We start from the raw sequence: 24,012 nt of genomic DNA, 5'->3' as shown, positions 1-24,012 counted from the left end.
AGGACTGAGATGGGGAGGAGATGATGGCGAAGACATTGTTTCAACTGTAATCGTGCTGAAAGCAACTTGTTTAAAAGCCAATTCGTACATACGAATACATACAAATACACACACACTGCAATTATATCTACACCTAATGCACAAAACCGCTCAGACACACGGAGTATTCACACAGCCCACGCAAACACGGCTTGATGAACATCTGACTTCCTGATAAGCCACCGTGTCAGGTAAAATGACTCTGAAAGCACACGATCAAGTGCATTCAGCTATACCGAAGAACTATACCGAACAGTAAATTCCAAGACTCCACATACAAACGCACACCAACAAAGACTGCAAGAGGTGCGTCTGCCGGACACGAGGAGCCGCTCAGAAAGGACGGTCTCTGCAGTCAGCATAATGTTTGCCTGGAGCCGTGGACTGACATTTAGAGCAGTGGATTATTGGAGCAAAACCCACACTCTGTCTTTGAGAGAACGCCATCATATCATTGAAGATAACTATTATAGATTACAGTTATAATACCAATGTTGCACTGGCCACATGAGAATTTGTGGTTTCACTCTGCAAGTCAGACCTTGTTTTTGTCCAAGCATAGCAAATTTGTCATTGATTGCTGCAAATTGGCTCTGAGACGGTGGGTGGTCGTCCATGAATGTGGGACAAAGAGCAGAGCTGAGCTCCGCGCTGCAGTGGCAGTAAATAGCACTTATGGCGTCATTTAAAACAATCGTGTCGGGGAAGTGGAGGTACTTCAGGACAGGTTAGGGTGTCCTGGTGAGAGCAACATGACATATTCAGGGACTTCAAGCCGTAAAGTTAATTAGAGCTGCAATGAAGTTGATCAATTGGTTGGCAGAAAAGTATTTTCAAATAATTAGTTGCTATAAACAAAAAATTTTGCAAAAATTCTCTGATTTCAGCTTCTTAAACATGAGTATTTTCTGCTTCATTTATCAATCCTCGATAGTAAAATGTATGTTTTAGATGTAGATGTTGCGACAAAACAAGACATTTTAGGCTGCACCTTGGGCTTTGGGAAACACTGGTCGACATTTTTCACCAATTTTCAAGCATTTTAAAGACCAAACAGCTCACAGATTCAACAGGAAAATCATTGACAGGTGAATTGATTCATATTATTTTCTCCCCTTAAGCCAGTAAACTGTCTTTTGTATGTTTTCCTGCACAATGAACAAAGGTTTTATTGAATGAAGGAGCTTTGCTTTGTTCCACATCACCCTATCAAGAACTGTCCGAGATCCAATAGAGACAAACACTCTTGTTGAGGGTAATCACAGTCACAGTGTCGCTGTGGAAATAAAAAAAAAATCTAACTGCAGAATGTAAATGAGAAGAATTCAGCAGGGACTGCAGTCAATCATGATTCAATACAAATCTTAAAGAACTGACTAATTGTACACTTTGTAGGCCTTAAGAGAGGGTAACTAAGCGGTCCATCAGTTATTGAATCAAAACACCTCTTATCAAATCAAGTCAGTCCTGAGAGAATCAATACAACAATGATATACTGGCCTCTGATTTCCTGAATTAAGAGCGAAAGTGAAGGTGCCACCAAGTCATTTTTACACTCATGATCACCAAAGCACGAGAACAAGCTCGGCGCAGTGCAGTGGGACATGTTGGACCAAGACGAGGACATTATGAGAAGGAGAACTGGTGTGAACCTCAATAAGAGCCAATCACATCAACTCCTCTCATCCTCGTTATAAGCAACACACAATTTAATGGGTGAGAAGAGAGTCCAGGCCAATTTCTGTGAGGAAAAACAAATTGTCACGTAGCAGAACAACATAAATATGACTGTTTGGCAGCTCAAATGTTAACAAACGGCAACTCAAATATGCTTTCAGAGGCAGACAATTTACATTTCAAAATACATCAAAATCCTAGTTTGTGTGAAGTTTTATTCGAAGCAAATTGCATCAATGCACTTTGGCAACTACTACAGCTGATGTGACAGTTGACAGATCTTAAAACAACTGTCTGTTGCCTATACTTGCACTAAGTGATTTAAAGGGATGTTTTTTTTACACATTTAAAGACTGACAATAAATATTTAACAGCATAATTTAAATGAAAAGAAATAATCTTGATTGTTTTATGACAGCAGGCAAAGCAAATTTAGATTTTCTTTTATTGAATTCATCACTTATCAAAAGTCTACTTCCCAATCCCGACCTGCCAAACTACAGAATAACCCTTTCAATGTGCTGATCAAATTTCACCAACAACAATAGGCATTCAATTCATTATTTTTTTTTTACATAAAATACAAGTAACTTTTTCATTTGTGAGCCAGTAAACTTTTTACAGCTCACAATGAATTATGGCTAACAAACATCTTTTTAATGAAATTGACCATAAACTTTTCATTGTACTGACTCACATCATCAACATCCAAACAGATCAAACAATTCTGCCGCTGGAGAACAAAGTTGCCCCTCTGGAAAGTCATCGTTTAAAAACTGGTCCTGTCAAGTCAATTGGCTCATTTAAACATGTTTGTATCCAAAGTGATCCCATTGATAAATATCATGTCATTTTTAATAAGAGAAGATAATTAAATGTAGAATTCATTAAAGATTGTTATTTTGCTGTCATGTGATAGCAGCAGAAGATGCATGGTGTAATCTAATGAGGGTCTGCATGAAAAATGTGTTTTTACTTACATTAGTGGGCTGATACAAAATTCTACTGCTGCATTATCAAACTGCAGTACAACTTTGATGAGTTTTTCCTTCAAATCTATCCTATAGTTGTTTTTTTGGTTGTTTTTATGTCAATTTAATCTTTTTTTTCTGCTATTGTTATTTTCTATTGCGAGCAATGTGAAGGGCACGCACATCTAATACAGTACCGACCGGCATGTTGGGCTCGCTGGGTGTGAATACCAAAGCTCAGGCTCGCTTTTGTCCGATAACAAATCTGATTCCGTTTTCTAAAATATGATGTCTGTGTCCGTAGTGATGACATGAAAAGAGAAAGGCAGCTTTACTTGGTGCAATTCTAAAGCTAAAATTGCACTGCTGGCTTTAATAGTCAATTATGTTAATTAATTCAATTTCAATTATGAATATGTAGCCATTTCTATTTTATACTCAAGAGCAAACGGCTAAAAGTATTTTTTATTCACAATATACACTGACAATGCAGCATTTGATTGCCTTCTCTGTTACATTCAGAATTTTGGCCGATATGGCACATTTTAATATTTTTGTCTTTTAAAAATAATGCCAAGTATTTGTTAGCTTTTTCTGTTTCACTGAAACATGACTCCAAAACGAAGGTTCATATGGAGCCATGAATTTTGTGTTCTGTCACAACCCTAATATCCAATGGAGTGAAGTGATGACAGGTTGAAAACGCAACCAGCCAAACGAAACAATGAGTGGCACTGTTGACCGGCCTGAACATTCTGCTGAGTCAAACACAGCTACTGTAGAAAACACAGCTGAGCCACCAGGCTGGGACATAACTCAAGATGACTGAAGTATGAGAGTGTTTCAGTCTTTGTGTGTGCTTGTGTATGTGTGTGTGTGTGTGTGTGTGCATGTGTGTGTGTGTGTGTGTGTGTGTGTGTGTGTGTGTGTGTGTGTGTCTGTGTGCATGTGCGTGTGTGAGTACAAACTCTACAGGAGCTGAGCACACCGTACGTTTGCATCAACGGGCAAACAAGATAATTAATTTCTTCCTTTTGCTCGAATGCTTTCATTTTATTTTCATTTGTTTGCCTTTCTTTCTTTCTATTCCCACATTCACAAGATAAAGTGAATCCTATGAGAGACGACTTATGACTCGGTGCACGCACACACACACACACACACACACACACACACACACACACACACACACACACACACATGTTCATTGTACTCCACGATAACAAAGTGTCTGTTAGAATGGCATGTGTGTGTGCGTGTGTGTGTCTGCGTGTGCACTTAATGAGATGAATGCATGTGTACCTCCTCTTCCCAATTACGATGAGTGGAGGAGAGAAGTAAGTGGTAGAAAGGAGAGAAAGATGTGACGCAGGGAGGCATAGAAGAAAAGAATGATGTGCAACGATTGGAGAGAAAGATGAAGTGAGCAAGAGGGGAATTAGAAGAATGGCAATGAAAATAGATAAAGTGAGTCCATTAGCCAACAAACTATTTTCTCTCCTCTTAGTCTTTCTCTTTGAGGAACTCACTTCATCCGTCTTGACTAAGAATCTTTGATTATGTCTGTTCGCCTCGGTGCGGCCTTCTCTCATCTATCCATCTACTCCAGTGACCCTATAACTGACATCCTATTCTCCCTTTGCTTTTACCATCTCTTTGAATTGCTTATTTTCTCTCTTTGATTACTTTTCTTCGTATCAGCATATCTTCTCATCCATCTGGGTGCCCATTCATTCCCTCGTCCATCAATCAGCACCACCTTTCTTCTCTCTAAAGGAACAGTTCACCCCAACTATTGTCTGCTCGACCCCACGCCAATCAAAACACTAATTTAATAAAAGAGGGGAAATACATACACATTAGGAAGAATGTAACTACTCAGTTTTGACAATTAATTTTAATTACCAACACTAATCGTCATGGAAAACACTTTTATGGTACTTTTAACTGAAACTGATGACTCGCATGCACTTTGCTGTAAAACAGCCCCAGCTCAAAATTAACAAAAATACACTTGAGTTGTGGAAAAGTGCACCTACTGATAGCAATCCAGTTTCTAGTGGACCATGTCACTGCGATATGCCCAGGCTGATGAAAAGACAAATACAAAAGGATGGTTCTCCAAATGAAGATGATTGAAATCAAATAGACAGTACAAGGCATTAAACCATGTGTTTCAAAACAAAACAGAAACATGAAATATCTACAGTCTTACATCTGATCAGACCCCGGCAGCACGACTGTTGAATATCTGTGTGCCAATTGTGGCAAAGAAAGTCGTCCCTGATGTGCATAAAATGTAGAAGAAAAACTAGCAGGGAGAAAAACTGCCAACATCAATACAAAGCAATAATCCAAAACTGACTGAGTTTGGTTGTTTTACTGTTTTGACTAAAAGTGATTGGTGGTTTATTCAAAGTCAGGTCATACACCTGACAGTGTGCACGACTCCAGTCCTCTGACAGTACGATTGCAATAATTAATCTCTCTTATCCCTGCATGTAACTCCCAGTATGGAATTAACACACTGGAATGTGCATGTAAAAGTACAATTAGGACCCACTGCAACTGGGCACAGATATATGATATTTGTGTACACTTTACTAGGAATGAAAGGATAAATGGTTTAAGTGATTGCTTCTTGTTAATCAGTCTGGAAATAAAAAATATGAGACATCATGTTTATTATTACTATTATTAATGAGACACCAACATGGCAAATACCAGGGTTTCCGTGTGTGCTGCAAACACACTAATGCACATACATACACATGTATTACAAACACAAGCCACCACTTTTGATTTTGGACACACAAACACACTTCTGTAGCGCAAGCCAAGTCTCCATGCTGCTGGCTGGCCCCTCACAGAGGTATGCCCACCTGTACCTTGGATCAAAGGACTGAGCTAAAAACCTCTGGCCAGACACACACACACACACACACACACACACACACACACACACACACACACACACACACACACACACACACAGTATAATGCTTACTGCCTATTCCTGGATGAGATCAAAAAGGGTATTTTTTGCTCTGAGCCTATAGCATAAATCACCATACACAGACAAGTGTCCACAAACACACACACACACACACACACACACACACACACACACAGAGAGCCACCCTCTCAAACACCTGTGGCAGATCAAACGCATCAAGCTGAGAACACACCCCTGCAGCAGGGTAAAGCCCTTGGACTGAACAAATAAATCAAGCTGCTCTAATACACTCACAATAATGTACACGCCTGCACCTCTCCTCAACCCAGCCTGACCTCAGTAATATTTTGTGAGTGGTGATTCACTATGCAAAGATCCCATTCAAATAGTTTGTGATGGTCCCAACACAATGACAACATCCACAAACAAATAAAGAGCCACAGCCAGGTGTATTTGGTACAGAGTACAGCATTTGATCCTCAACTGAACAACCCTCCCTCCATATTACTCCACGCCCTGTGGATGCTCCAGTGAAGATGGCTGCACTAAAAGAAACAAGGTGAAGAGAATTGAGACAGAGAAGAAATGGCAGAGAAAGCAATGGAGACAGCCTGAAGTGGGACCCACTGGAAGGTTGCCAGTTGAAATCCCAATACTGACTGAAACACTCAGAATGAGGCAAAGAGAGTCCCTTTCTTCACCTCACTGTGAGACTGCTCTTAAGCCTTCAACTAATCTAGTGCTGTCACTAAATGACTGGCAGTGCAAGTCTGCGGTTTTAAAGGCATTCCCCAGGTGTTAGGAGAGAGGGAGTGCGTGTGGGTCCCTCTGATGTATCACCAGCCACCTGCTATTTTATTTCCACCAGTTGTTCCTGTAAGTAGGAATCTGTTCCTTGATTGCCTTTTGTTGTTCGTCACACCAAAACCTGTGATTCTTGTTGATTTTAAAATGTTGTTACGTTTTATGTTTCCATAAATTTCAATAATAATAATTAAAAAAAAACCTGAGTGAGGCCCTCCTTACTCAATATTGCCTCCATAAGGTCATGTGTAAATCATTACATATTTACATAAACTGTACCAGATGACTTAAGTGCCACAGAGAAAATGTAAAATGCATGTAAACATAGCTTATGAATATGTTTGTGATTATTATTCCTAAATATTTTTCTGCTTAATGTTTGGAGAAAACACGGCTAATACACTGTATTGCTAAGACAGTGTATTGTAAGCTCTATCTGGAAAAACTCTTGCACAGCATGTAACACTTATAATCATATGTAATATCATAAACCGTCATCGATGAATTACTAATTGCAGGAATGTACAGTAATTAAAGCATCCCTAAAGTGAAGTCACTCAGTGTGTCGTCTGCAGCGTGAAAAAACTCTGCTTCTATTAAATTAATAATGGAAATCACAATTGCATCTAGTCCCTTTCATTCAGAGTTTCCCTGTAGAGTCTCAGACCTCCAGTGGTGTTATTGAACTGTTTATCTCGTGCACACAGATGATGCAACACAGTCCGATAAACGGTGTCACACTGTTGCACCTATCAACAGGTGGAGGTAACCGGCCAAAATGTGCCGTGCAGTTCACCAGTATAGGCAGAGAAGAAGAAGAAGCTGGTAAACACGGACATACACTGGACATAAACACCTACGTTGGCTTTGCTAGTGTTTGTTGAGGAAGGAAATGTACTTGACGCACAAAATATAGTTAATTCTCATTCCCAGTCTGGACCAGATCATGGACCATTAATGAGCAACTATTATGTCTTGAAACGCGAGAACCATATTGCTCACAACATCAGCTCAACTTGGATTGGCTGAGCTGATATTGTGAGCAATGATATGATCATGACAGGTTTTTTTTTTGGTTTTTTTTAGGTGTTAGTCCTCGACCTGATATTCCACTTTCAAAAAGAGGAAAACCGATGGTGGTGAGCAGTTTATGCAAAAAAAAAAAAACAAAAAAAAAAAAGAAGAAGAAGTAGTTTTCATATCACATCCTGGAACTAGAAATTAATAAAGCTCAAATTGTTTTCTGTTGTATGTCGCAAAAAGTAAACAAGAAACTTCCTCTTCATTGCTTCCTCTTTTTTAATCAAACACACACTGATGAAATTTCTTCTCCTCAATCCTGCCTTCAGTCCAAAAATAAATACAATAACAACACACAACACAAATATTACGCAGTGATTCCACGGAACCCACTATGGAACTCTTTCTGGTAGCTCATTAAACTCGTTAATAAGTTGACAACTAAGCATGGCTTCAGGGCGAAAGTAAAGAAAAGCCTGGAGAGAAGGAGGTAAACTGCTAATAAGCTCTGCTTGAAAAATGGTGATAAATATATCATCGGGTCATATTTAACACAACTGTGGAACATACAGCAAACAAACTGCAGTATTTATCTACAAAATAGGTTTCACAAACATTTATTCCATGTGGAGTGCATGTATAATTATTGCCTTGATTAGAGACTAATCCTCATGCAGCTAGCTGTGGTCCTTTTAAGAGGCACTGGGGTGTACATAACTTTGCACTGATTATTGCCATCACAGGGTTCAAAGTGCTTAATACCATTAAAACCCATAAAATGTACTACATGTGATGGAACTGTCACAGTGGCTCCCGGTTTCATTTATTAGTTTTTGTCTCATCGTCCTCTCGCTGCTGCTTATTTTAAAAAGCACTGAAAGTCGGAGAGGGACATAACTTTTTCACAATTATCTCCAAAAAAGAGAATGAAGCAAAACTATTTTTTACAAATGAGAATCTATTGTGTCAGTGGATTATTTATTTTTTTACATTTTTATATATCCATACCTTAAACCCCTTTCACATTTGACAAGGTGTTTCATGATTGTGGTTTATTTTTTTGCTGCCACTTTTGGTTTCCTTGCTTTTCATGTTTTGTTTTGTTTTTAATCCGATGCTGTAGGAAGAAAAATACCCAAAGGTCTCAAGCAGCCAAGATTAAATTCCACAAAAACTATCCAATTCAGAATAAGAACGAAGGATGGCCGGTCAAGGTTTTGGGGTGTCTCTCTTTTCATAGCATTTGCACTTGTGTATTAGCCTTCCAGGGATGACATTTAACTACATGTAATCATATCTATGTGTACTGTAGTCCATCATGCATTAAATTCCATCTCTGTAAAACTTGTCATCCTCAGTCTTTGTTGATATCATGGTGTTCGCTGAGCACTATATTGAAGGATCTTGTTAGTGAAGGTGTTTTTTAACCACCTGAAGGCAACATAAACTGTACACAACATTGACACATAGACAAATGGCAAATTTGTTGTCAAAACAGCTTTTCATTTCCACATGCAGCAGTTACAGAACAACATGTATTATTCATTTTGTGTTGTATCTCTGACCACCTGATGGATGGCCAGTATTCACTCTCTTGTAGCTTTGTGTTTGATCTCTACCAACTCCTCTGGGAAATTTGTGGCTCTTTAGCTGCTAAACTGTCCAACTGAGATTATTTACTAAAGTAAAAGTACCAATACCACAGTTTCAGACAATTAAAATACCAACAGAAGTCTGGCAGTAAAAGTACAGAAGTATTCTCTGGAAAGTCTGACTGATATATTATTGTATTCTATTGTTTTTTTTGTAATGCTATCTCATAGATTGTTATTTTAAAAAAAAACTTGATTATAACCATTTCAAGTATTCTTGTTGAGGATACCAATTTTCTATCAATTGAATATAACACGTGTTAAATTAGATCAGAAGATTTAATTATCAAAGCTTGCAGGAATATAATTTTTTTTATTTCAAGTAAATTATATTCCATTTCTAGGAAGGTGTGAGAGCACATTATTGGAACATATATCATGAGCTGCAGTCTGTAGTATCTCACTTGGCTGCTAAAAAAAAAAAAAAACACCGTAACTCCTCAACAGTGAAACTAACACTTCTTGACGACAACTCCCCAAAGCCGTTTTATTTTCTCAATAGCCAGAAGTCTTAGTAAATGAGTGTGTAACTGTCTTTAATTTGTACAGCAACCACTAGAAAGTATTGTTTTGACATGGTCTTAATCAGATTTATATTTACCAATTTCAGACAACAAATTATTACTTTTGGATGAAGACAAAGCCCTCAGGCAAACTGCACAAAACCTGGTTTTAGAAATCACCGTGCTGCTTGATTTAAACTATTGAGCTTTTCATGTGAAAGCTAAACGTCAGATGTTTGGAGGTTCAGACCAGTAGACGGATGCTCCTTTATGGCAGAGAGTTGATTTGGTTCCTCTATGCACACGAACACAATATTAGATATTAATATATTTCTCCAGACCTTCAACAAGACTAAAATAATACACTAATATTACAATACTAATTTCATATGGCTCTATTTTTAGCTATATTTATTAAAAAATAATGTCAAATCAAAGATTGTACAGCTCAATGCTGTGATTGTTCAACACATATATTAGTCTGTTAGGAGATTCTGGGGAATTGATACGACAAATATCAATACTGCTGATGATTGTTATCAACCATTGTAGAAAAATAAAGCAATAAAGGCAATACACAATTATGGCAATGATTGAGTTACCTGCACCAAGTACCTTTAAACAGTGTAGTACAATAAGAGCTGCAGCTAACAGTCATTTTCTTCAATGATTAATGTGCCCGTTATGTTCTTATATAACTGCTTCAGCATTTCAAATGTCAACCAACTAAGAAAAAATATGTATCACAATTTGCAGGAACCCAAGGACACACCTTTAAATGTCTTGTTTTGTCCAAACAACAGTCCAAAATACAAAGGTATAAATTCTATGGGTGTAAAAAAACAGTAAAAAGAAGCAAATCTTCACCAAAGGACATTTACTCACGAAACATAACAAATCAGCACTATTATTGCGAAAGTGTGCAAGCGCATGGTCGTTCACCCATCTGTCTGTTTGTCCACCAATTTAGCCGTTAGTTTTTTGTTGGCAACGTCTTCCAGCCAATAGTTTTACAAGCATTCTGCTGTTTTTGAACGTCTCGCTTAAGAAACATCTTAAAAAGTACAAGATAAGCTTTTTTTGCACTGTAACACCCCCCCTCCCACACACACACCCCACCCCCCACCTCTTACAGACATATTCACATTGGATCAATAGCAACCTCTTCCCCCTATCTTACATAATAAACACTGAGGACTACACAGCAAAACAGCCTTCTCTCCACCTGTGTGGCCTGCAGCGATGGATTCTTTTGTCCCGTATGAGGGGACACAGAGGAAAGAAAGAATCAGAGGGAGGAGAACAAACACAGGAAAATGAAGGGCGAAAAGAAGCTAGACAGAGAGGAAGGCAGGGGGGATAGCAGGGGATGCCACTTGGTTCATTTTTCAATGCTCTGAGGAATATTCTTGAGGAAAAGTCCTATAAAATGCATCTTTTCACGAAGATAACTGACTGGGCAGAAGCACACAGTAGATTTCACGCACACACAACTTTTGTCAACTATATGTGTGCCTTATGTTATATGTGGAAAGATTTGTACCTTAAACTGACCACACTCAGCTTATCACTGTACTAGAATAGGGAACATGACCTAGCTGACCTCTTAATGACCTCAGTGACTCACCAAAAAAAAAAACCTCATTGACTGTACTGCATGTTTATGTGTGTGCTTCTGAACAGAGAGGATGGGATAGATGCACCCTCTTTTGTACACACACACACACACACACACACACACGCACACGTGATTATCTTCCATCAGGAGTTTCGGGCTGCTTCTCCATAGCTGCCACTTTGTCTCCTATGAGAAGAAAACACTTAAGACTGATGGAGGGTTGGCATCAGCGTGACACAGACACACGCATATGGAGTCTGCAGTACTGTCAAAACCAAAAATCTCCTCAACGTACCAAGTGTGCACACAGAGGCGAGCCAACACACACATGTACACACACACTGTGCAAAGTGTCAGCTGGCTGTGGAGACTTTGGTGATTTGTTCCTCCTGACAGACAGGAAATAAGGGAGTCGACTAGGGACCTCACTTCCTCTTAGACCTCACTAACCTGACATTTATTAGGCAACCCCACTCCCCCCCCCCCCCCCCCCCCACACACACACACACATACACACACTCCCACTGTCTTCTCCTCCAATACACACACACACACACACACACACACACACACACACACACACACATATATTAGCAATCTATCAGACTGTCAAGTCTCTCCAGAGGCCTCCAGAATTTGAATATGGGATTAAATACTTGTCTGTGGGCAAAGAAAGAGCACGTGCACAATGTTTTATAACGAACTTTAAATACGTCAAATTCCGCAGGTTGCATGCTGAAGTAATAAGTGTGCTTTAATACTAGTAATACCACTTCTGATACAAATAACTTCAACTGTTCTGAAAAGAGTGGAAGATATTAAAACAAGGTGGAAGATGATGCAAAATGAAACTAGAGTCATGATATTCGTAAGAGTGTCAGAGAGGTGGAAAAAGTCATGATAAGGCCGAGCTGCGTGGACAATGATAATTACTTAAATGAGGCCTCTAATTCACTCTCTGCTCATTACAGCCGGGTTAAGCAAATTCCCACATCCGCTTTGACTGTTTGACACTGATGAGAGAGAAGGACGAGTGTGTGTGTGTGTGTGTGTGTGTGTGTGTGTGTGTGTGTGTGTGTGTGTGTGTGTGTGTGTGTGTGTGTGTAAAACTGCATGCCAGTCTAGTTGATTTGGGTTTTGACATCATGCTCAGAACTTTGCTGGCCCACCATCCAAATGTCCAATCTGTGACCTCAATTCACTTAAGCATTCCCAGTGGTCCAACCAACACCAAGCTTGGGCTTAGCGGAGCCAATGGCATGTGTCATATCCAACCTAATCACACACTCATAGATGCACTATAATGCTGACCCACTTATAAGTGGCCGGAAGTCTTTTCTTGGCCTATAGCTGAAGAGACAGGCAACTTCCAAACTCATGGTAAGAAAGTAAACTTTGGTGAAACTTGTGCAATTTATTTTTTCCTATGAAAGGAAAGTGCAATGGTTTAACAGCTGGGATGCTCAAGCCACATTTTTATGCGATTACCTTGGGCAAGGTTAGTAATAATGACAACCAGCAGTATTTTTTCATTGAACTTTGGCTACTTATAGACCATTATCATTATCCACCTTAGCAACTGGGACAAAATCGTTCTCCACGTATCATAAACCTAATGGTCCATAACACTGTTGTTACGAGAACCCCTTGTGACTTTGGACAGTTTTGCGTTTTAAAGTATTACAAGGTCCTGTGTGGTGTAGGTTTTCAAAAATGTCTGAAAGTCATGTTGAAAATGGACTCAATTCAACTTAAATTCAACTAAAACAAGGCTGTTTTCAGAAAATCTGGAACTGTTTGCGAGATCTTCAACTTTCAGCAGCATCATTAAAGACAGTGAGGCATTCTGGCCTCTGTCTGTTAGTGATGTAGAATATAATTGACATTTTGAAACACACTGAATGTGACCCATCCTTGACTTCACACAGAATATTAAGTGTAGAATGAGGCTGTGTCTGAATCCATGCTGCAAATGTGAATCAGTCAAACAGCTGTGGAGCAGAACCCACTCAGTGACAGGGAGGCAGTGGGAGGGAGGCAGGGAGGGAGGGAGGCAGTGGGAGGGAGGGAGTGTGGGGCAGAGGGATAAGTTATGAATAAAGAAGGGTCGGTGGAGAGGTGAGCAGATGAGAGGTGGAGGAAGGGGTGAGGGTGAGGGAGAGGAGGGGGAGGGAGGAGAGAGAGGAGAGAGACAGTAAAATGCTGCCGTCACTTAAACTCTAAAATGAAAGATCGATGAGCTTATTTAAATGTGCTCCCAGAGACGAGAGTTGGCTCATATAAACCCTCGCATTTATGAGGAGGGGTGTGGGCATCGATTGACTGGGAGAAAAGGAGACAGAGAGAGAGAGCGAGAGAGAGTGAAAGAGGGAGAGGGGCAGAGAGGGAGGATGGAGAGAGGGAGAGAGGGAGAGAAAGGCGGAGAGAGATCAGGAGGATCAACCTTGGCTCATGAATTTCATCCTTTTTCTCCTAAAATAAAACGTCCTAATAAATGCTGGGGATAGAAGGGTCGGAACCTGGAAAATCTACAGCCTTCGATTGGTCGCCTGGCACATTTTTTCCAATCAATAACCCACCCTCCCCACTTCCACCACAACCAGCCTCGTTCTGAATGTGTTTCACTGTCATATCCAGTTCACCCCCGCCCCTTCAGGCCAGACAGCTGGGAGGGGTCGCTGGGTATGTGGGTGGGACAACTGGGGGTGTGGTACCGTGGGTTCTGGTGGTGAGACCTTGACATTAATGGGAGGACGGAAGGAGCTGACTCTGCAGCCTCAGGAGGGAGGGAGGGAGGGAGGGAGACAGGGAGACGGAGAGTGTGACGACTGGGGGAAGAAAAAGGAGAGGAGAGCAACTTTTGACACACACAGAGGTGTTGTCATACCATCATCATCGATTGAACTGCAGGCACAGAGTCTGAGTGACAAGCACGGTGCGCCGCATATTCCCCCCCCACCCCTCCCTCCACATTTTCTCCTCTCACCCCCCTGTTCCCGACCGCTCCCCTCTCCCTTCTCTGCTCCTTCTTACACCACCTCCTTCACCTCTTGGCCACACTCTTGAGTTTCTCACCCTCCCCATTCCTCCTCTCCCTGTGCTCCCTCTTTCACACTCATGCAGGCACTTCCCTGCACTTAAACAGCACACATATTCGGTGTGTTCGCAAATAGTGCTTCCCCCACTTCTCTCTTTCTCTCTCACACACACACACACACACACACACACACACACACACACACACACACACATTCCTAAGACCCCCCCCCCCCTCCTCCCCATCACCCCAAAGTCTCAGCCTTATATTCTGCCCACCACGCCATCTGTGACCCAGAGAAAACTGAGTGTCAACACCGGCCTGACCTTTTCTGTGCTTTTGTTTTGCAACACTGACATGCTCCCATGAGGTACATGGGCACATACACAGACACACGCTTCACACAGCAAAACACACATTTCCTCTCCATTGTAGCTACAAAAAAATAAAGACCACATAATTGCATGTAACGTGGTGACGCACTATTTCCAGCTTTGGTCAGGAATCAATATCTCATCACATCTGTCTTCTTTCCTGTTGCCATATTCAACAACTACTCCACACAAGCCTCTGCAACCACCGGTCACACACACACACACACACACACACACACACACACACACACACACACACACACACACACACACACACACACACACACTAATCTGGACACCTGCCAGCACAACAGGGTCAACACTGGACTTATAGGAGACCAACTTAAATGAATACAGTGCGCGAGGCTGCTTGTGTCTGTGTGTTTGTGTGTTTTTGTGTCAAATCAAGAGCTGTAGTTAAGCAGGTCACTGGCTAAGAGGGGGATTATCGGTGGTTGGAAACTGTAACACTCACCCCCCCCCCCCCCCACACACACACACACACACAAACACACACCCATATACATCCTCAATACCTTAATCCTACAATCCATGCATCACAACAATAATGATAATTTACACATCCAATTTGCTCAATCCCCCCCCTCCCCCTCAGGGAAACACACCAATTTTTGGCCCCAAAAAAAAAAAAATCACCCCACTTTCCATTCCCCTACTGCAGAGACCCAGATCCCAATTCACAGACACACTGCTGTACTTGGTCTGATAAATCACTCCTTTTTTTCTCGGTTTCGGAGTCTTCATCTCAGTCTCCCCTTGTTCTTCATGACATCAGTGACAAATGAGCCTGTCAGGTGTTTTTGCTTTGTGAATACCCTTGAAACGCCAACAATATTAATATGCCTCAATGCTTAGAGAAATATTCTTTAGTGTGCATCATCTGACATTTTGACCCAGGGCTCTTGGGAGTTTAGCTCTTACCTTGGCCGTGCAACATGTGGCAGCTGCTGCCGAGGAGGAGGAGAAAGAGAGGCAGACACCGACTCCCACCCCGGGTCGTCCCGGTCCCCGTCATCATCTGCCGGCTCCCCGCTGCGGCTCCCTCCACACGCTCCGGAGATCCCTCACGGCTAATTCCCGGTTTCATCCCGCGGGAGAGGGGGGCCAAGAGTGTCCGCTTATGCTTCTTTTTTTTCTTTTCTTTTTTGCTTCTGCAACTCTGCGCACGAATGAGAAGAAGTCCGGGCGGAGAGGGGATCGGGCTTCAGCACCGGCAGCTCCCCGCGCTTTTTCCCGATGAGGCGAAGATCAGAGCTCCGGGACTTCACCGCTGCTCTGCTGGCAAGATCCCCGCTCTAAAACTTCCCAGCTCCGGTGTCCAAAAGTCGGTAATCAGCGGGGAACGGAGGAACAAGACTGAACGAGTCTCCCTCAGTGGTCTGACTTCACGGTGTAACTGCACCGTGATCCCTAACTGCGGCTGCGGAGTCCGTGTGTGTCTGCGACCTGTGATACCTCATTTTCATTTGGATTGATCCGAGCACCGAATTAATACATTTGAGTGTTTGTGTGAGACTTATCGGCTTATTCCCCGTTATCGACCTCAAATCCGCGCTTGTTTTTTGGGGGGGGGGTTTTTATATGTCTTCACCGGGGATTTGTCCCGCGGATCATTTGGCCGTTTAGATAGTGGTCGTATTAACAGAGAAGCGATAAAACACGTAAATTATCCAGCCGTGGTTTGCTTGTATGAGTGCATGCTCTGGGAAAAAAAAAAAGAAAAAAGAAAAAGAAAAATCAATCCAGTAATTGATTCTGTGAATACCTCTGGATTTGGTCCGCAAGCAAACTGGGAAAAAAAAAAAAAAAAAAAAAAAAAAAAAGGTCGCTCCAGGGCTTTTCCTCTCCCCAAGTGTGCTGGTGGAAAAAAAACGTGGGCTGCAGTCTTATATATCTGAGCACAACTTAGAAATCCAATTTTAACTGTTTGACCCCGAAGTGTCAGCGGGTCCAAATCCCCTCTGCTCCCCCAGAAGGGCGACTCTTTCCTCGGCTGGACTTAACTTGTCGCACCGTACAGCGCTTGCAGCTCGAATTACACGGAAAAAAAAAAAAAAAAATTACACAACAGGTTAGCAAAAAAAAAAAAAAAAAAAAACACGGACCCGTTACAAGTTTCTCAGCGGAAAAAAAAAAAAAAAGGGAGAGTTTTGTACCTTTGAGTGGCCACACGCTGCCGAGGAGGAGCTCGTACTTAAGACCTCCAACAAAAAAAAATGTGGTCGGTCTGAAGTGAGAAAAACAGCCGTTAGAGAGACTCTCACTGCCGCTGCTGCGACACGGGAGTCCGGAGTCTTCACCGGTCCCGCAAAAACAGTCAGTCCGAAGCAAGAAACCGCCTTTCACACTCCTTTATCGTTGTCCCTTTGTACTCACGGGAGTTTCTGTCCCCACCACCACCACCACCTCAGCGACGTTTTAGCCGGTTTCCTGGGTCCCGGCACCCTGTTGAGGTTTGGGGGGGGAGCCGACTGAGGCGAAGCGTCTCTTCTGAACTGAACACCTGCTCTCCTCCACACAGACTCGGCGGGGGAAGAGAGAGAGAGAGAGGGCTCTTGTTTAGCCCTTTTTTTTTATATATATATATTGTTAAGTTGCGCCTGCGTTTTGCAGTCTTTAGAGAAAGCAAACGACCGATATTTATCAAGTTTGAATTCACTTTTACCGCAGACGGCGCCGGGATTTGTCGACTCTCTCCGTTAATCTCTCCGTCGATTTATCCCAAACTCAAGAAACTAAACTTCCATTCACTATCATCCGCCGCTGCTGATTGGTGGAGCCGTTTCTGCCGCTGTTTTTATTGGACAGTCCGAACAAGGGGGCGGGAAGCAACTCCTGCACCGAGAGCGTGGTGGACGGCGCCCCCCCTTATTCCCTCCCTCCCCTTATCCCTTACACACGCACACAGAAAAGGTCTGTTTTTACCCGTTTCCTTTAAATAGAAAACCAAGCGTCATTTATAGAATAAAAGGAGCTCGTATTATTAGTTTTGGTATTATTTGTTACTTATTTGGAAATTTGTGTCTCACTGGTTGAGGAGGTAGTACAAGGCAGGACTACAAATGAGAGGGCTCTATTGCGTGGGAATATTTTTCACCTTCCTAACTTCCAAGAAATTCTACTACATTTTATTTGACTAAAGTGAAGCTCTCTGAAGCACTGCTGGTGGTCCAGCTACACGCACATTACAAAATAACTGCCCGGAGCTATATCTTACTACTACTGATAACCTAGTTTCTTCCATGGTGAGGGTCATTAAATGGCACATTAATATTAAAGCCTACAACACAGTGACCTTATCTTTTATGGCCTGAATAAATCCTTAGAGACAGACTTCCCATCCCAGAGTGGCCAAATAGTCTCCCTGGGTTGTCTAGCCATCCCCAGCACACTGTCCTCAAGCACCTCAGCTCATCCATTTATCTTCCCATCCAAGCCAATTTAGCAGTTCCAACTTAATGTTTCCAGTAAAGTGGTTGGGATGCTACTGAGAATTTCCATGAAAAGGTTCTGTGGTTGAACCTGCAGTGAAAGCCTCAGATTTTACTCCGATATTTGACATTAAAGCACCAAAATCCCACTTTCTATATCAAAATTACTACAAGAATGATAGAGTGTGATTTATATAAAGGGGTGACTAAATCAATGAAATAACCATAAGGGATGCTCCCATACAAGATGCAAGGAATCATGGAAGAACCACATTAGTCGAATGCTGGTCTCCACAGTCACAAGTAGCACTATTTATCCAACTGCCGTGAGGGAAAATCTGCTGAAAAATACATGTAAAAGTCCTTCACTTTTACTCCTACTTTCAAACTAAGAGCTAGGTTATCTATCAAGTTTATTTCAACCCCACAAAATATCTATATTAAAGAGAACAGCAAAGGTCACTTTATACTATGGTTGAGAGTAGATCCAATATGACTATAGTCCAAGTGTCCAAAACATCACTGATCATGATAGATATGTTTTATGAAGCAATATGACTAATTCATTGGGTAATTTGAGCCTATTGTTATTATTATTATCCTTATTAATCCCTATTGATATTGGATTTTTGCTCACTTTAAATAGTAATTGCTAATTAAAACATGCAGATTTCAGAAAGATATATGCTTAAAAAAAACAACGTATTTTTTGCATAGTAACATAACCAGGTAAAATCATGGGATTTTTTTTTTTTTTTTAACAATAAAAACATGTTGCCATCTTGCAAGCTCAGAGCAGTTTGGAACCAGAAGTGACCATATTTGGACGAGCTGACAAGCGAGCGGGAGATCTGATGTGATCTGATTGGAAACCCAACGATACTACGTCACGTCCACCGATAGCAGAAACCTGACTGTACCGCAGGCCTGTCAATCAAATGACTTTTTGAGGCCTATTTTCTAATTAATGATAATGATTTCCAGAAAACTCATAAAAAAAAAGGAAGGGCATTAGCTAACAACACCATAACAACTAGTGGAAAAAATGTATAGATTCCGTATTTAATGAGAGAAGTTTAATGGGAGTCTATGGAGACTTTTTGGAGCCAGCCCCTCGTGGCACTCGGTGGTATTGCACTTCATGGCACTTCCACATTTGCTTCGTTTTTCAGACCCGAAAACTACGTCTACTTGTATATAGAATCTATGGTTTATCCCCCAAACATACTCGTAAAACGTTGTAGTATCTAAACATATTCAGTATTCATAACGTTGTTTGTCCCACCAAAAATGTCTAATGCTTGCTCAATGTATGTTACAATCAAATATTCAATCCAATAACAAAACCTACTCGTGGAGTTCACCTGGTTTCAAATTAAAAATCCTCTTGCGTTTAATACACAGTCCAGCCATATACTAGGTTTTTCACCTAGACTTGTTACTCTAGCAAATTAAATGGTTGTCAGCCTGATTAAATGTTATTGTTGTGAACATTCTCAATATCTCCTACTTTCTTTTGTGTGTAATATTTAATGATTTGCTGATTCCAGCTGATACCAATGCCAGCATGACAGTGAGGGGGGGGGTACTGCCACTTATTTCTTTCTGCTTCAAGCACTGCTTGTCAGATTGGTGAGTAGGTAGTGTATCGTGCATTTATCTGAGATTTGTCAATGCAAACAGCTGCCTGCTGCCACAGAAAATGGGACATGAGAGCAATGAGAGTGAACCAAAGCTGTAAAGTTCACTACAAAGCTCTGTCAAAATCAAGGGAAGTGGTAGAATAATTTCCTATATGGGTTTATCAGTATGAGCAACCCCTGTCACGTTAAATTCTTTTCATAAATAAAAACTGTTTATCACTGCTTTAAGTGAATTCCTTAGAAGTTTGATCAGCTCAGACCCAAATCTCCACAAGGCTGTCTTTTTTTGGGGAGGGGGCTGTTCGGCTCTTAATTATATTTTACTTGGCTGCACAATAGCAGAACTTTACAACAGTTCACCTGTCTAACCTTGTATTTTCTCTCAGATTTTTTTTTCCTCGGATACAAGGTGCTAAAAATCAAACAACAGCAGATCTGGCTGACCTGGTCCCAACTCTCTGCCCACCCAATGGTCTTCAAAACTTTGGATCTTGGCCTCCGTGCCCGCACCTCCAGTCACCCATCTCCACACCAGGCAAGCGGTAACATGTTTGCAGACAGTGACAGACTGCTCCTACATTTTGGATGCCTGCCAGTTGCTATGATACCATCACCATTTTCTCAACCTTCCAGCTTGCTCAGACACAGCAACAGTCATTGTCCTTTTTTTTTTTTTCTTTTTTTCCTAAAGACTTATTTTCTTTTGTTTGTAAGCATGAATTTTTTTAAACAGCTTTCTGTCCTACTGGTGCCCTTGAGTTTGAGTGAGGTATCTCTGAAATTGAATACATTACCATGCTTTAAGTAAAATTATGCCCCCGGTCACCTCTGACACCTCTGCTTTCACTGTCTTCAAACTGCTTCTTTTAGATTCCCACTGCTCTTCCTCCACAAGCCCACATCTCAAATAAAGCAGCCTCATTCCTGTAACTATGTGTCCTGTTTCAGCTGAGGCAGGTCATGGATATTGCAGTAATGTTATGTGAATGAATGTAAGCAGCATTTTTAACACATTTAGCTGCAGGGGGAAATTCTCCAGAACTGACCCAAATCATAAATCGAAAGAAGGTTGAAAATTCATAAAGGGAAATGTTTGAGGTAATAAGTTGATCATATTTTACCCTCTGGTGTATCAGGCCAGATTTTATTTGATAAAAGCCTGATTTTCAAGGGAAGTTTAAAATTCTTTCAGTATTCATATAAGATACAACCATAATTGCCCAATAAAAAGGAACAACTCACCCCAAAGCTAGAAACCACAGAACCAAGAAGTAATGGCACGCTGACATTTTTGGGTGATCCAGTATATTATTATATTATTATTCATACTTTCTCTCTCTGAAATGTATCAGACTGGAGTCGGGTTTTCCCTCAATATTCACTGTGTTCGTAGTTTTTATCCAGAAATACTTTTAATGGATTAATTTATTTGTTTATTTAATGGGGGCAAGTACACCACACAGACCAACACCTTTATAGGCCTTTATCAAACCCTCAGAAAAACAGGAAAATACATAAAGAACCATTCATACCACAGGAAATGTAACAATAAAAAATGATTAAAAAACAAAACACGATCAGTCATTACTTAGTGTAATGAAGTGATCAAAACTTGACATTTTTTTTAGATGTGAGAATAGAGAGATTGGCCTTCTGTCCACCTGTTATTTGTGTTATTATGTGCCACCAACTAAAATTTGTTACTATTATCATCCAAAATGTAAATTTCCCTGGTTATTCAGAATCCTCTGAAGAGCGCTGATTCCTGTACAAACGGTCTGTGATCAATTAATTGCACTTTAATCTAAGAAGACAATTACAATGCATTTTAGTTTGTAGCATAGAACAATAAACAATCTTTAACTATAAACATCCCTTACAGAAAAAAACACGAGTTTCCCATGTTTTCCACATGGGACACATGTACATGTTGCCACATATGATAACATGGAAATAAGTGGAAAAGGTTTTCCATGGGAATCAACATGGGCTGTATGGAAAAAAAGGAACGAAGATGCAAACAAATGGCATATTATGCAATATTTTTTTTATTGTGGGTAAACAAAAATCAACATAGGATTCACAGTTGACACCATGAAAGTGTTCCAAAACCACATTTCTCATGTGCAAAATACACGTTTCATATGTGCACAATCACGTGTATATGATCACGTGATCAAATGAGTTTTTGAACATGTGAAATTCATGTGGTTTTTCTGTAAGGGATAACCCTATTATCAACATTTTAAATAGTATGTAACATGATACTGAAATATTGTACTTTCGAAACCTACAGTATATTCAATGGACTGATAATCAGTAGGTTTAAATTGTTTTTATTTGTGGTATGAAAAGAATCGTACCTGTGATTAAATATTCAAAACTCACTTTCCTGAGCTTTTTACTTTCGCACTGCCTTCTTTATCAAATGGAAGGGGATGTATGTGACCAGATGTCACCACCTAACCCCATATATCAGTTAATTACACCTGCAGAAAGCTATTAGATTTGGCCAAAAGCTCTAGAAAAAAACTTTACAGTAAATCTTGACTTTATAATATTCAACTATCAATATGTATTCCTGAGGTCCAGACTGAACCTCAAAGCTCAGGTCCTTATGATCCATGCAGACCCATAGTCCTTAACAAGAACTCACAGGAGCATACACTAACGGTTGATGTAAAATTCATTTGAATAAATGTCAGCTTTAGTAAAACACAATGTCTTGAAATAAAAGCCGGAGCAGCTTGGAATCATTTCTTCGGGCATTAATTCAGCATTACTGGGTTTGTTTTGTAACATGTCCACTTCTTATTAGTCATTCAAGTCTATATATTTCCCCTTCTATCTCTCAACAGGAATGTGCCCACACTACTCACGCGCACACACACACACACACACACACACACACACACACACACACACACACACACACACACACACACAGAGGGTTATCTGCTTCCAATTCACAGACCGAGTGCTCACAGGTTTTAATTCTGAAGCCAATTTAGCTTCCAATTACCTGTGTATCCAGCACAATTACCACTGCATTTTCTCCCCTCAATCCATCTATTGTTCTCTATCGCCAAAGCATCCTTCTGTGGCTTCTTACCCAGACAGAAACACATATAATTACACACACAATTCATCTTGTAAGGTCACTTCCGACGGATATCTAAAATGACACACGCATGGACATCTCTCTCAACGCACGGTACATCTGCTCTCTCTGACCCACTCACTCCCCGACACACACACACACACACACACACACACACACACACACACACACACACACCGTGCTCACCCACTCTCGCTCCACCGCCCTCGCAGTGCAGCGACGAGATGACCTCCACAGGGGGCTCTGTGATAGGGCTGAACGATGACACCAATCTCTGTTATTCTCTCAGAGGCAAACATAGGGACCGTCTCCTGTCTCTTTAACACCTGTTTGACGAGGCTAATGACTTCTGTCCCGGCAATCAACACGGCCGTGCGCGCCGGCACACACACACACACGCACACACACACACACACCCGCAGTGAGGCACATATACGAGCGCACGCGGAGCTAATGAGTGGCTTCCTGCAGCTCGAGCTGTCACGGTGGTGGAGGGAGATAATGTCAATATTAACTGACCTGTCATAGCTGTGGAGTGCCGGGAAGATGCACACAATGGCAAAGTGGCGACAGAGAGAGACTTTAAAGCAGAGCTGTGGGACGCTGACTAACAACATCCAGTGGTTATTTTTTTGTTGCTTTTAGAGCTCTTGTTCCCATCAACACAAAAGCTTTTTTCTTTTTTTTTTTTTTTTTGGGGGGGGGGGGGGACTGCTCTTTCACCATCATGTAATTGCCGCAGGCTGCTGGATATGAATTCAGCTTCAACACAGCTTGTGCGCCACACCCAGCCAGAGTGTCTACATCAATATCAAACTCATCCTCTGCTGGGCATAGAAAGAGAAAAGGGCAGAGCTATGGCCCTTGTGTTGACGCTGCTACAGTATTGACACGCCATGGCTGCATTGAAGCTCAGAAGCTTGTCTGTTCTGCAGTAAGTTCCTCTATGTAGGCTGCTGGTAGTGCAGTGTGTCCACTCATGCTTGTGTCCTTGCTTCCATTTGTGCACAGAAATTGTTCCGTCTCTTTCCTGACCTCTTTTTCTGCCTCTTTTTTGTTTTCTTTGCAATTATGAGAAAAATAATTGCAGAGGGCATAATATTAAAAGCTAATATACTGACTAAATAGAAGTTACTTTTTCTAAT

General features: G+C 41.2%; 1 protein-coding gene across 1 annotated transcript in view; it reads right to left on the bottom strand.

The window, feature by feature from the left end:
* Positions 1–16,412, bottom strand: part of LOC138208921 (protein sidekick-1-like) — a 239,670-nt gene extending 223,258 nt beyond the window's left edge. Inside the window, exon 1 of the mRNA XM_069167153.1 lies at positions 15,594–16,412. Coding sequence (XP_069023254.1) covers positions 15,594–15,759 — 166 coding nt within the window. The 5' untranslated portion in view covers positions 15,760–16,412. The remainder of the gene's footprint in view (positions 1–15,593) is intronic.
* Between the last annotated feature and the right edge of the window lie 7,600 nt (positions 16,413–24,012).

Source organism: Embiotoca jacksoni, unplaced genomic scaffold (assembly GCF_022577435.1).
Source record: "Embiotoca jacksoni isolate LCO1_2020_lvr unplaced genomic scaffold, fEmbJac1.0.p SCAF_4, whole genome shotgun sequence".
Classification (NCBI taxonomy): Eukaryota; Metazoa; Chordata; class Actinopteri; family Embiotocidae; genus Embiotoca; species Embiotoca jacksoni.
Note: the sequence above shows the minus strand (reverse complement) of the source record. Positions and strands in the feature narration are given on the sequence as shown.